Here is a 13647-nt window from a genome sequence, read left to right as displayed (position 1 = left end):
AGGAAGTTGCCAGCCCTTAATTCACACTAAAGAAGGTATCACTGGCTGGGAACTGCTTAATGTGAGATATTGTTTTTGGAATTTGCCTTTTAACAGTGAAAATCCTACTCATCCCAAAGGCATAATCTTCTAATTGAGAAACTTAAGGATTCATCACTGGATCAGCCCAGGAGATATTAGGCCAGAGAGAAAGGGGTTCTTCTAGAACATTGACAAAGGCAGTTTCACACATTCCTGAGGCCTCTTGAGCCAGACATTCTAGCTGAGGAATTTCTATCGTGTCCACAAATCTGAGGAAGCACGCTTTCTCAGTAAGCACAGCTGCTCTCCATTTGGTTAATGATAGCCCATTTCAAATTTGGTATATGCAAACAAAAGAGCCACCAGGCCCAGCTCTATATAGTTTGCCCAGAAAGACCTCTGTGCCTCAGGCTGCCACATGGTCTCTGGTAGAGACAGAAGTGTCTGTGTTGTATCTGGTGCATCAAGGCTGGACTGTGTCAGGTGAGTGCCAGGTATAGACACTGGGCTACACTGTGATCTACCAGCATTTGGTAGCAGACAAGCCAGTGAAGGGATTGCAGAAAGATACCAAGGGCTGTGCTAGCAGCAATGACAAAGCAGGAGTTTCTAAGGACAGTGGATTCCCAAATCTACACATAAAGGAACTGGTCCTCAGAGAGGGTACCAGGCCCAAAGTCATACACTTAGTAAATATAAAAAAATGTTAGAATTCAAGTTTTGATATTTTGATTCCAAAGTACGTGCTTTTTTACAGATTATTTTAGTTCACGTGATTGTTTAGGGCAGCAAAGATGTCCTTTATGGAGTTTCTCAACTCACAATGCATGTGCCTTTAAATAAGGCCATCCCTGAGAATGAAAAGTGGTCCTATGGTGCCCTACTAAACTTCCCCAGGCTGAGGTTTGCTCCAACCATTCCCTGATCTAATCTCCCCTGTCCGTGGTGCTGAATTTGAAGACCCGCATAGTTGGCATAAAACAAAAACAAAGTAATCTGAATCTGAATTGTAAAGGATCTTGAATATTACTCTGAGGCTGGCCATTCAAAATCAGTAAAGGCTTTTTCAAACCCTCTGCTTTAGCCTACAAATCTCTCCTCTTTTCCAAAATCTTCAACTTGAACTGGATAGAATAAGTGAGGCTTTCAATTAACAAGAATTGTTCAAACGAAAATCTTTTCAGTTCTATAATTCCAAAGATTCCATTATCTGGGAATAAATTGATGAAAAGAGAGAATTAGAAGGTCTATTTCATAAACATCAACCCAGATCTAACCAGAGTTCAAATAAAAACAATCAGAGACTAGAAACCATCGAGTGAGTCTCAAGCCACAGCACTGAGCTAATGCAGTGTGCTGAGACTGGTACTGAGAACAAAGGCTGAAGACAGAGTATGTCTTTATATCTGGTACAGAATTGATTTTAAAGCCATAAAAATGTTAGTTAAGGAACACTGACATGAACTAGGGCAGGGTGGGGGAAAAAAGTTGGAAAACAGCAAGTGCAATTTCAGGCTTATGAGAAATGGAATTAAAGTTAAGAGAAGGAAGGCAATCTATTGTTGTCCAGAAACTGGCAAACAGCACAGCCACTGCATCATTATAGTGGCAACGACCTGCTGTGTACATTTCTCTCTGAGCTGTCTGACCTAGGAGCTGAGTGATTTATCTACTTTCCACAGCTTCAGCTGGGCCAGGCCAGGAGGATAACTTGGAGAAAGGGGTGGTAGTGGGGGTGTTGACACTCAAGCACCAAGCCAGTGAACTCCATATGTCTTGTGTTAGAGAGCATGATCATAAATCAACCAATATCACACATTTATTTCACACCTACTATAAACAAATCTCTGTGCTAGAAAGATGCTGGTCATACAAAGATTGAAAAGGGCAGAGTCATTGGCCTTGGAGAGCTTAGAATCTAGTGGCAAAGATTAAGCATGCAGAAACCAAATTAGTAATATATGTTAGATCATGACTAGAGACAACAGGAGCTATCAGAATACAGAGGAGAATTGTTAACTTTCATATCATGGAAGGCTTCTGAGAGGAGATAGGACCTGAATCAAATTTAAAGAGCAGGTAGAATTTGCACAGGCAGGAAAAAAATGGGGGTCAGCACTTAAGGACAAAGCAATTAGCAAAGCCGCAGAGGCAGGAATGAGTCAATTATGTTTTGAGAAAGGTAACACTGCCCATCTGAAGCCAAATGCATGATCTAGATACAAGAGAGACAGTACCCAAAGTCTCCACATCAAGGGAGAGATTTGAGGCAGCAGTTGAGGCAGTTGAATACTCAAGGCTCTGTGTACATCAATACTGGACTGAACCACTTTGTCAAAAATTGAATGACATCTAGTATGAAAATTAAATTTCTACATTGCTGGCTACAGTAGGATATGCTGCTAAGGTACAGAGAAACATCAGGGCCAAGCAGTATTTCACCCCATGACTCTCCCAAAAAGTTATCTGTGAAGTTAACCAGGATAATGTTTCTTCTTCAAGCTAGTGTGCTCTCATCCTGGTAAATAAGAAAATCCAATGGTGAGGGTTAATTCTGGCAAGAAGAATAGAGAGTCCATAAGAGTTTTTAGAAGTTAGACAAATAACATTTTGTTCAAGTGTCTTGTATTCAGTGACCTCATTGCCGACTTGCAACACCAGTTAAGCACATCACATCCTCATTACAAGTTAGGCTACCTCATAGAGCAGCCACCACAGCACAACAACTTGCAGTCAGAAAACAGATTAGAGGGAGGAAGGAAAGCTGAGGAATCCTCAAGGTACAAGGGAGAAAACATCTTATTTCTTATTCTAGACATATTTCTAAAATATATCTAATTTTTAATTCTAGCTCATAGAAGGAGAGAAGGAAAGAAAGTCCAGATGAAGATTAAGATGCCAAATCTCAGAGATAGTGGTTTTAAAATAATAGTCTTGTTTGTGTTACAACAAAGGGGCCTTGGGTATGTCGGGGAGAGGCAGGAGTAAATGTGTACTTTGGTGTTGCAAACAAACCTGCTCCAGAGGACTCATCCTGAGGAAAGATCAAAGCTGTATGTCTTTAGGCAGATAGAACTCAAACAAACAAAAGCAAATAAAAAGACATCTAGCAATTTGGTGTTATTCAACTAATGGAAATTCTAGAGAAAAAATACAAACTTCATTCAGAGAGAGGAGTTCACCTGAGACCTGACCACACTGTACCACTGAGAACATGCTCTAGAACATGCTCAGTGGTCTCCCAATCGCCAACTTCTGAGCATTCACATGTATCAAGCATTCATTTAAGTCATCTCCCTTGATGAGTTCAACTCTGAGACTCCCTGATCCCTTGACTTCTGCCACCAGCACTTTCTTGGATGTCCTTCAATGCTTCCTAGCAATCGAATTCAGTCTCCTTTTCAGGACACTCTCCCTCCTCTCCCTTCCAGATTGAAGGTGTTCCCCCCTGAAATTCAGCTCTCTCTTTACTCCTTTCCCATATTAAACTCAATCCAAGGGAGAGAAAGGCAGAAGGCTTAGAATTTAATCCTAGGGACCTCCAATGACTAGCTTGGCAACGTTGGGCAATGTACTTAGCCATCCTCAATCGGTTTCCTTACCAATAAAACACAGATAATATTATCTTTTCAGCTTATGTTAGTTGACTCTTGAAAATCACATGAGATGATAAAAGGGAGAGTGCTTTGAAGACTGTAAAGACTTGTAAGCTGTTCATCTCTAAGGTAAAATGGATGATGAAAATTGTGGTGAATCCTCTTTCATCTATACTGCATACCTTAGGAGCTCCATTATCTCTCTTCCAGCTAACTTGGCTCCAAACACAATCCCCATACTGTAACCCAAATGTGCTAATCACTCCCCTCCCTTCCTTCTACCTCCATTTTACCACTCTTAAGACAACCATTAAAAAAACCCCTCAGTTTAGGACATGGATTAGGGGGAGAATTGGGCTCAACTTGGATAAGACAGTAGCTGGTATCACTGTAAACCACACTGTTGTTCTACCAAGAGACATCTCAATATTGTATTTAACCACGAGGGCTCTGAAGTCATACTTACTGGGTTCAAATTCCATCTTCACCAGTATGACTTGCTCTTTGACCTTAGGTAAATTGCTTGACCTTTTTGTGCCTCAAATTCCTCAACTATAAAACAGGGATGTTAATAGTAGCATCTACCTCATGGGGTTCTTGTGATTTTTACATGACATAAGATATATAAATTAACTGAGACATCATATATGTGAAATAAATATTTGGTCTAATTTCATATACTTAGAGGTGGTAACAAGAACTCAATCATTCAACAAATATTCAAGGATTAATTAGAAATCCATTTGCTCCAGGAACTGAGGATACAGGGAGAACAAAGCGGAGATCTACTCAGATTTATTAGAGTCTAATGTGGAATATAAAGAAGTAAATAAGAAATTCAAGCAAGTGGTAAGTGCCATGATAGGGAAAAAATAAAGGATGGTGTGAAAACACACAGAAAGGGCCTCTTGGAAGGATGGAAATGAGGAAAAAGTAATGAGGTGTTATGGGCTGAATTTTGTCACCCCAAAAGTCATACGTTGAAGTTCGAACTCCCAGTACTTCCTAATGTGAATGTACTGGGAGATAAGGTATTTAAAGAGGGAATTAAGGTTAAATGAGGTCATTAGATTAGGCCCTAATACAATGTAACAGATGTCCTTCCAGGAGGAAAAAATTAGGACACAAACACACATAAAGGGAAGACCATGTGAAGACAGGAGAAGATGGCCATCTACAAGCCAAAAAGTGAGGCCTTCAGAGGAAACCAACCCTGACAACACCTTCGTCTTAGACTTCTAGCCTCCAGAACTGTGAGGACATAAACTTCCCTTGTTTAAGCCACACAGTCTGTAGTACTTCCTTACGGCAGCCCAAGCATACATAGGGTGTGGCAATGGTACTCTTCAGAGAGACACGACAACACATCTGAGACTGAAGTATGAGTAGGAGAGGGCATATTTTGGCAAGGGCAGAAGGCAGGGGGCCACAAGAGAAAGGTCAAGGCCATGACTGCTCATAATACAACCTTTCATTCGTATATATTCCAAGCTCTTTGGAGGACATTATTAACTTCTTTTGTCCTCACAACAGCTTTGAGGTGTTAGACACATCTGAGTCATAACTATCACTATTTTCCAGAGATCAAAGCTAAGGTTCAGCATGGGGCTGAACTTGACTCACCCATACTATAGATAAGTGCAAAACTGAAGCTCTTAGTGAGGAAGTAACAAAGCTATCTCTTCCTTGTATTTGGTACTGAATATAGTTTATCTTTATTGATGTCATGGAGCAGGAAAAACTTTAATTCCCAGTATAATCCCTTCAAAAACAGATAAATAATACAAGATAATCAGTTTGGAGACAGATAAGTGAACAATTTGAAAAAGACAGAGAGAATGGTTGAACATGGGTTTACAGATGAATTAGGCCAGCAGATAAGAATGGAAACTGGATGCAACAAATGTTTTGGAGGGGTTGTGGGTGATGGGTAAATTTGGTGAAATCTGTATGTTCTTTTCAAGGAAGGAGAGAAGTGAATATTGAGTCAAAACTTCTCCGCTAGTCCTCAAACATCTTCGATGGTGATTTAAACAGTCTGCCCCCCACACCTAGCACATCTTCCCTGAGGTTAATGAACCTGAGTTGAGCTCTTTGAGGTGAATCCACACCGCATGAGGACTTCCAAGAAGTAACAAAGTGAGGTCAACGTGGTGTTTCCACTGTTCTGACACAGTCTAGTGACGGGACGTTGGTTGAGTTAACTAAGAAAGCATTCTTAAAGCATCACCTCAGTTTTCTCACCTGTAAGATGGGGCCTCATTTAACATGAGAGCTAAATGAAAGAATTAAAGGAGACATCTAATGCTTGGTCTAAAGCATTGTGCCTGGCACAAAGCAAGCACAGGATAAATAGTAGGTCCTTATATAAAATTTTAGGGGAGAAAAGGAGCTGCTTCTGACTTGGGGCTGCAGAATGATTTAGATGCCATTAAGCTCCCTTCCACTCTGAACTTTACACTATTCAAATGCATCAGTAACGGATTGACACTTCGACGGCTAAGAGTTCCCTCGAGCAGACAAACGAAGACAGCTGGCAGCACCTAGCATCACCTTCCTACTTTCTGAGATGAGCAAGCTAAAGTCAAAAGAACCTAGTGATATCAGGTAAATATATCTGAGCCTGTCATTGGAAAGTTCCTAATAAAGTTCCCAGGTGATTCACTGGGGGACAGGAGGCATCTGACTCACCCAGGCTGCCCTTGCTCACATCCGCAGATTTGACGGACAACTGGCCTCAGATAGTTCTTTTTCAGAGCAATCCAAGGTATTCTTCACAGGGTATCGAAAACACAACAATTATTCCACTGAGAAATGATGAGAACTAAAAATCACAATTATATTATCTTCACCAAGACAAGAGCACTGGAAAGATGAGAACCAGTTTTGCCCAGGAAGAGAGACACGCTCTTTTTCAACCCTATAAAGGGTAAACACCAGAACCACCAGATTCCCCCGGGGTTCATATCCGTGGGCTGCACATGTCTGCATAGTCATGCAGTGCCGCATTACAGGGAGATGTCACTAAGCCAAAGGACCTCAAACAGGGCATCCAGTAAATTCTGAGCAAAAATAGTGGCCTCATCTGGCTGGACTCCAAAAGCAGAGTATTTGGGAATGTGACCTTGCTATACATGGAGCCTCCAGATAGTGAACTGAGGACAGCCTGCCAATCACAACTGAAAGATGCTCCCAGACACCCCTGTGCAAGTGTGAAATCTTCCAACCACATGCTCTTCGCTTCTGTCTACTCCCACACAGGCTCCTGTACCATTCAAGGTACTCCCAGATATTGACGCGTTATTTGATTTCTGCTGAAATAATGCTGTTAACGTTGTTCAAATGTTCTGCCTACCCTCCTTAATCTTAAATTCTTCAAGAGCAGCAGGAAGCCCTTCTCCAATTCCTCATGTCCTCCTCTCTTTCTCCAAACCCCTGCCCCAGGCCTAGCTTTAGTCCTAACCTCAGCACAGGCCCCACACTAATGCCTGTGGTACGACTGAAAGAACAGAACCCTATTTGCTTCAACCTCAAAACACATGGAAATCCCAGGATAAAGTCCTCATATATGACATTGGTCAAGGCAACTGCCCTGTACCAGTGTCATCACAGTGTTCACTCTTGCATATCAAACTCCTCCTTATTGGACTCATTTTTTAAGTTCATTAAAATGGCAGGCAATTTGCTGTCTAAACTGTGATATGTTTGTGATGGTTTGCAAGAAATTCAGAACAAGAAAACTAGTAAGACAGAAGTCATTTTAATCAGGGCCAGGTATTGAAGATGATCATAATGGATGGGTGCTCTCTGTACATTTCCCTTCTCATCTCACACTGACTTTGCTGAATGAAGAAGGTTACAAGACTCTGAGTAGGGAGGCAGAGAGATCTTCCTAAAGACGCAGAGCTTCCCTATCCACAATCAGACCCTAGAAAATTGCACAGGCTCATGCCTCTAAACCACAGGTTTTAAGGACCCACTGTACCTTAAGGCTCTGACTGCTGCTTCTAATGTGTTTCCAGAATAGTGTTGTCCACAGGAAATGTCCCATGATCTGGGACATCCCTGTGCCCCTCCTAAGACATTCTGGAGGACCTAGAGACACACAGAAGGGAAAAGTCTTTTCTTATCTCTTGCTTTCCATCTTCTCTGGCTATTTTCTCCTTTCCAAACTCCACATACATATGCACATGCAATGCACAGTTGGAAAGAACAGGAAAAATCTCACCAACTCTGACCTCGTTCTTGAATTATTTGCCCAAAAAGAATAGAAGGCAGTAGAAACCAGAAATTTTACATGTTAACTATAAAATTAGTATCTATGAGTTAACTATGAATTAGTTAACAATGAAATTAGTAAGTACTCCTTGTAAAAAAAATTAAAACAATGCAAACTAGAAAGTAAAAGTTTCCGTATATATATATGGTTTATGAAGATTTCACAAATGGGAAAGTCAACATTCTTCTTAACATCTTGAGCTACAAGCTCTGATTTACCTTCTGAAAGATAGTAGATGATTAGAACATTTCTGGAAAATCATACCAGAAAGTGATAACTATAATTACTTCTTGGAATGGAGAAAAACTTACTTTTCATAACCTTTTACAGTGTTTAAATTTTTCACTCTAAGCATGCATTGTCTTCTAAAAGTGAAGGTAATAACCAAATCAGACAATTAATCAATTGGCTAATTTTTAAAAGTTGTTCTTGTTAAGAAGACATCAAATCTAGTCCCACAAATTAAAGTTCTTTTCTGGTTTGAGGATCTGAAAACAGAAGTTTTAGTCCCAGCCCTCTCCTTAATATGTCTCATGACTTGTGTTTCCAATCCATGAACACAGAATTGTTCCATTTATTGATTTTCTTCTATTTCTTTCATCAATTTTGTAGTTTTCCACATATACATCTTATAATACATATCTTGTTAGATTTATACCTAAGCATTTTGGTTTCTGGTACCATTGTAATTTTTTTTAATTTCAAATTTCAATTGTTCATTACTGGTATATAGGAAAACATTTGACTTTTGTACATTAAGCTTGTGTCCTATGACCTTGCTATACTCACTCATGAGTTCCAGGAGAGTTGTTTGCTTGTTTCTCAATTCTTTGGGACTTTAGACAATCATGTCATCTGTAAACAAAGATTTTTTTTCTTTTTTTGTGTTGCACAGGTTTTTTTTTTTAAATGGAAGTATAGTTAATTTACAGTGTTGTATTAGTTTCAAGTGTACAGCAAAGTGATTCACACACACACACACATATATATATATATATATATATATATATATATATCTCATATAGATATGTATATATATATATATATATATCTCATATATATATGTACATATTCTTTTTCAGATTTTTTTTCCATTATAGGTTATTACAAGGTATTGAGTATAGTTCCCTGTGCTATTCAGTAGGTTCTTGTTATTTATCTATTTTATACATAGTAGTGTGTATATGTTCATCCCAAACTCCTAATTTACCTCCCCCCCCACACCTGCTACCCCCTTTGGTAACCATAAGTTTGTTTTCTATGACTGTGAGTCTATTTCTTTTTTTTTTTTTTTTTGTTTTTCCTTTAGAAGTCTTTATTAGATCATAAATGTACAATAGCTTCTTAAGTCTACACAGACACTTCGGTTTTTTAAAGGAATACATGTAACATTATGTCTCATTACACCATGGTCCTGGATAACAGCTTTTCAAAACTTTGTGAGAAAATTCTTGAAAATGGTTTCATATGTCACCCAACACTTACAAATTTCAACATTATCAAAGAAGGTATACTTCTACACTCTTACAAAGACCAGTAGAAAGAAACAATTAGAAAGCCAAGAAACTGTCTCAAAAGCATTTTTTTCCACAATCTTTCCTCCATAGTAAGGTAATGTTCTTTTTTTTTTTTTTTTAAGTAACAAACGTACTTTTAATTGATCTATTGATAAAAACTACTCAGCGAGGATCAGTAACCATTTCAGCCCCTACTCTGTTAGTGTCATATCCTGGGCTATTTTGAGCAACTGGGTTAACTAGTTATTTATTAACTTCATCCACAGTATTAGAAAAACAAGGTATTAGATCAGTTTAGGTGAAATGTGTGGCTGGCAGCCAAACCCAGTCCCTTACATTCCATATTTTTTCTTTAGTTCTTCTACTTTGTCGACATAAGCTTTCATGGCATCTTCCCTGGAAGTCCCTTTCAGCTCATTCCAGGCATCCCACTTGGCTTTGCCTTTGAGGTCCAACATTCCAGGCCATTCTGTATTTATGTCACCCACGGTTGCTTGTTTGTAGCGGCTGTAGATGAACAGCATCTCATCGTCTGCTGGCTTGGTCTTGAGGTGCTTAACTTCCTCAGCAGCTTTCTCAAACTCAGCCTGAGACATGCTGGTGGTGTTGCAATAATTCTAGGAAGCCCACGAAGATGGAGGAGCAGAAAGCAGTCCAGGTAATGTTCTTAAATAATCCAATCCATTCACAAATGGCTCTCCGCATCTGCTCTGATGTCTTCTGCCATATCACTGCATATTTTCTGCATGACTGAGGTAAGAGTTTCCACGACCTGAAGATGTTCTGCTGCCTCTGGGCTTTCCCGCTTGCCCACAGCAAATAGAAGCTCAGTATCGGATGGTCCCTCCATAACGCCCACTTCCTCCACTGCCTCCTGGACCATACTTTCCTCCACGGTGTAATCCTTGTTCCTGCAGCCAAAGTTTCCACTCTTCACTAAGCTCAGTTAGAAGGTTGCTGGTTATGATTTCTGAAAATCACTGTCGTTTCCACTCGCACACTTTCCTCCTCCATAGATGCCATACCCACCCCCGGATCCTCCACCCTGGTTGCCAGATCCAGGTCCTCCACCACCATATCTTCCTCCTCCTCCATAACCAGGGCCACCTCCAAAATTGTCACCTCCAGGTCCTCCTCCACACCTATTAGAGCCATGACCAAGTCCACCGACCACTCCTGAATCCGTCAGATCATCCTCCAAATTTCCTTCCTCGTCCTGGTCCTGCTCCAACATTTCCACCACCACCAGGAGAATCTCCAAAACCGACGTTGCCTCCTCTTCCACCTCTAGAACTGTGGATTTCCTGCATTTTAGGTCGAGACAAGGTCTTTCTTACTTCTGCATGATGACCATTGATGCTATGGTATTTCTGCAGCACAAGCTTATCCACGGGATCATGGTCATTAAAAGTAACAAATCCAAAGCCTCTTTTCTTTCAGACTCCCTATCGGTAATTATCTCAATGGCATCGATTTTTCCATATTTCTCAAAGTAACCTCTAAGATGATGCTCCTCAGTATCTTCTTCAATTCCACCAACAAACAGCTTCTTCACAGTCAAGAAAGCACCCCGCTGTCCAGAATCCTCTCTTGGGACAGCACGTTTGGGCGCAACCGTTTTCCCATCAATGGAATGAGGTCTGGCAGCCATGGCAACATCCACCTCAGCCATGGATGAAAACGTGACAAAACCGAATCCTCTTGATCTTTTGCTGGCAGGATCCCTTATGACCACACAGCCTGTAAGTTTTCCCCATTGCTGGTAGTAGTTCCTCAGACTTTCTTCTGTGGTTTCAGAGCTCAAGCCACCAATAAAGAGTTTACGGAATTCTTCTTGTTCCTTCTTCTTCCTCCAGAAAGTAACAGTTTTGAAAGTTTCCTCCATCTCGGACTCCATTGCTTCAGCCATTTTCTTGAAGCTGAGAGAGATAAGGGAGATCCCAGGGGAAGATCATGGACCTGGAACCTGACCTGCCCCGGATCTGAGGTGAGAACGAACCTCCAATGCTCCAGCAACACTTTCTAGGAGCACCTCCACACAGGACCCGGTGACTCCCTTGAATAATTCTTGGAACACCTTTCAATTTTCCAGAGTCTGATTTGTGAAAAAGGCTGATGCAGGTTCCCCCAGTTCAAGAGCTGTCCTGGGACCCACTCCTGAGATGCAGACAGCCTGTAGCTTGCTGGAAAAAGCGAGTCTATTTCTGTATTGTAAATAAGTTCATTTGTATCTTCTTTTTTAGACTCCACATATAAGTAATATCATAAATTTGTCTTACTCTGTCCGACTTACTTCACTTAATATGATAATCTCTGTCTACCCATGTTGCTGCAAATGGCATTATTTCATTCTTTTTTATGGTTGTGTAATATTCCATTGTGTATATCAATATATACCACACTTTCTTTATCCAGTCATCTGTTGATGGACATTTAGGTTGCTTCCATGTCTTGGCTATTGTAAATAGTGCTGCAATAAACATTTGGGTGCATGTATCTTTTTGAATTAGAGTTTTCTCTGGATATATGCCCAGAAGTGGGATTGCAGGATCATATGGTAACTATTTTTAGCTTTTTAAGGAGCCTCCATACTGTTCTCCATAGTGGCTGCAACAATTTACATTCCCACCAACAGTGTAGGAGGGTTCCTTTTTCTCCACACCCTCTCCAGCATTTCTATACACTAACAATGAAATATCAGAAAGAGAAATTAAGGAAACAATCCCATTTACCATGCATCTAAAAGAATAAAATACCTAGGAATAAACCTACCTAAGGAAGCAAAAGACCTGCACTCCAAAAACTATAAGATGCTGATGAGAGAAATTGAGGACGACACAGATGGAAAAATATACCGTATTCTTGGATTGGAAGAATCAATATTGTTAAAATGACTACACTACCCAAGGCAATCTATAAATTCAATGTAATCCATATCAAATTACCAATGGCATTTTTAACAGAACTAGAACAAAAATTTTTTAAATTTGTATGGAAACACAAAAGACCCCAAGTACCCGAATAGCAAAAACAAACTTGAGAAAGAAGAATGGAGCTGGAGGAACCATGCTCCCCAATTTCAGACTATACTACAAAGCTACAGTAATAAAATTAGTATGGTACTGGAATAAAAACAGACATATACATCAATGGAATGGGATAGAAAGCCCAGAAATAAACCCATGCACTTATGGTCAATTAATCTCTGACAAAGGAGGCAAGAATATACAATGGAGAAAAGACAGTCTTTTCAACAAGTGGTGCTGAGAAAACTGGAAAAGAATGAAAAAGAATGAAATGTAAAAGAATGAAATTAAAACATTCTCTAACACCATATACAAAAATAAACTCAAAATGGATTAAAGACCTAAATGTAAGACTATAAAACTCCTAGAGGAAAACATAGGCAGAACACTTTTTGACATAAATTGCAGCACGATTTTTTTGGATCTGTCTCCTAGAGTAATGGAAATAAAAACAAAAATAAATAAATGGGACCTAATTGAACTTAAAAGCTTTTTCACAGCAAAGGAAACCATGAACAAAATAAAAAGACAACCTATAGACTAGGAGAAAATATTTGCAAACGATGTTACCAACAAGGAGTTAATTTCTAAAGTATACAAATAGCTCATACAGCTTAATATCAAAAAACAAACAATCCAATCAAAAAATGGGCAGAAGATCTAAATAGACATTTCTTCAAAGAAGATATACAGATGACCAAGCACATGAAAAGATGCTCAATATTGATAATTATTAGAGAAATGCGAATCAAAACTACAGTGAGGTTGTCACCTCACATCAGTCAGAATGGCCATCATTAAAAAGTCTACAAATAACAAAGACAGTTTTATTTTTTCCTGCCCAATCTGTATAACTATATTTGTTTTTATTGTCTTTTTGCATTAGCTGGGACTCCAGTATGATGGTAAATAGAAGTGGTAAGAGAGGGCATCCTAGACTTGTTCCCGATCTTAGGGAGTAAGTTTCTCACCATTAAGTGTCATGTCAACTGCAGGGTTTTTGTAGGTGTTCTTTACAAAATTGAGGAAATTCCCCTCTAATCCTAGTTTACTGGGAGTTTTTATCATGAATTGGTGCTGGACTTTGTCAAATGTCTTCTCTGTACCAATTTATATTATCATATGACTTTTTTTTTTTTTTAACCTGTTAGTGTGGTGGATTATGCTGATTGATTTTCTGATGTTGAACTAGTTTTGCAGACCTGGGA

General features: G+C 39.6%; 1 protein-coding gene and 1 pseudogene across 1 annotated transcript; both read right to left on the bottom strand.

Annotated features, from left to right (window-relative positions):
• Positions 1-9644: 9644 nt before the first annotated feature.
• On the bottom strand, positions 9645-10060 carry LOC118906053 (acyl-CoA-binding protein-like). Its single transcript, XM_036873276.1, has one exon. The coding sequence runs from the start codon at positions 10007-10009 to the stop codon at positions 9746-9748; it is 264 nt and encodes an 87-aa protein (XP_036729171.1). The 5' UTR covers positions 10010-10060; the 3' UTR covers positions 9645-9745.
• A 180-nt stretch (positions 10061-10240) lies between these two features.
• Positions 10241-11298, bottom strand: LOC118906387 (annotated as a pseudogene).
• Positions 11299-13647: the final 2349 nt, after the last annotated feature.

The sequence above is a fragment of the Balaenoptera musculus genome, chromosome 13 (genome assembly GCF_009873245.2).
Source record: "Balaenoptera musculus isolate JJ_BM4_2016_0621 chromosome 13, mBalMus1.pri.v3, whole genome shotgun sequence".
NCBI classification, from domain to species: domain Eukaryota; kingdom Metazoa; phylum Chordata; class Mammalia; order Artiodactyla; family Balaenopteridae; genus Balaenoptera; species Balaenoptera musculus.
The sequence above is the reverse complement of the archived record's forward strand: the minus strand, read 5'-3'. Positions and strand labels throughout refer to the sequence as shown.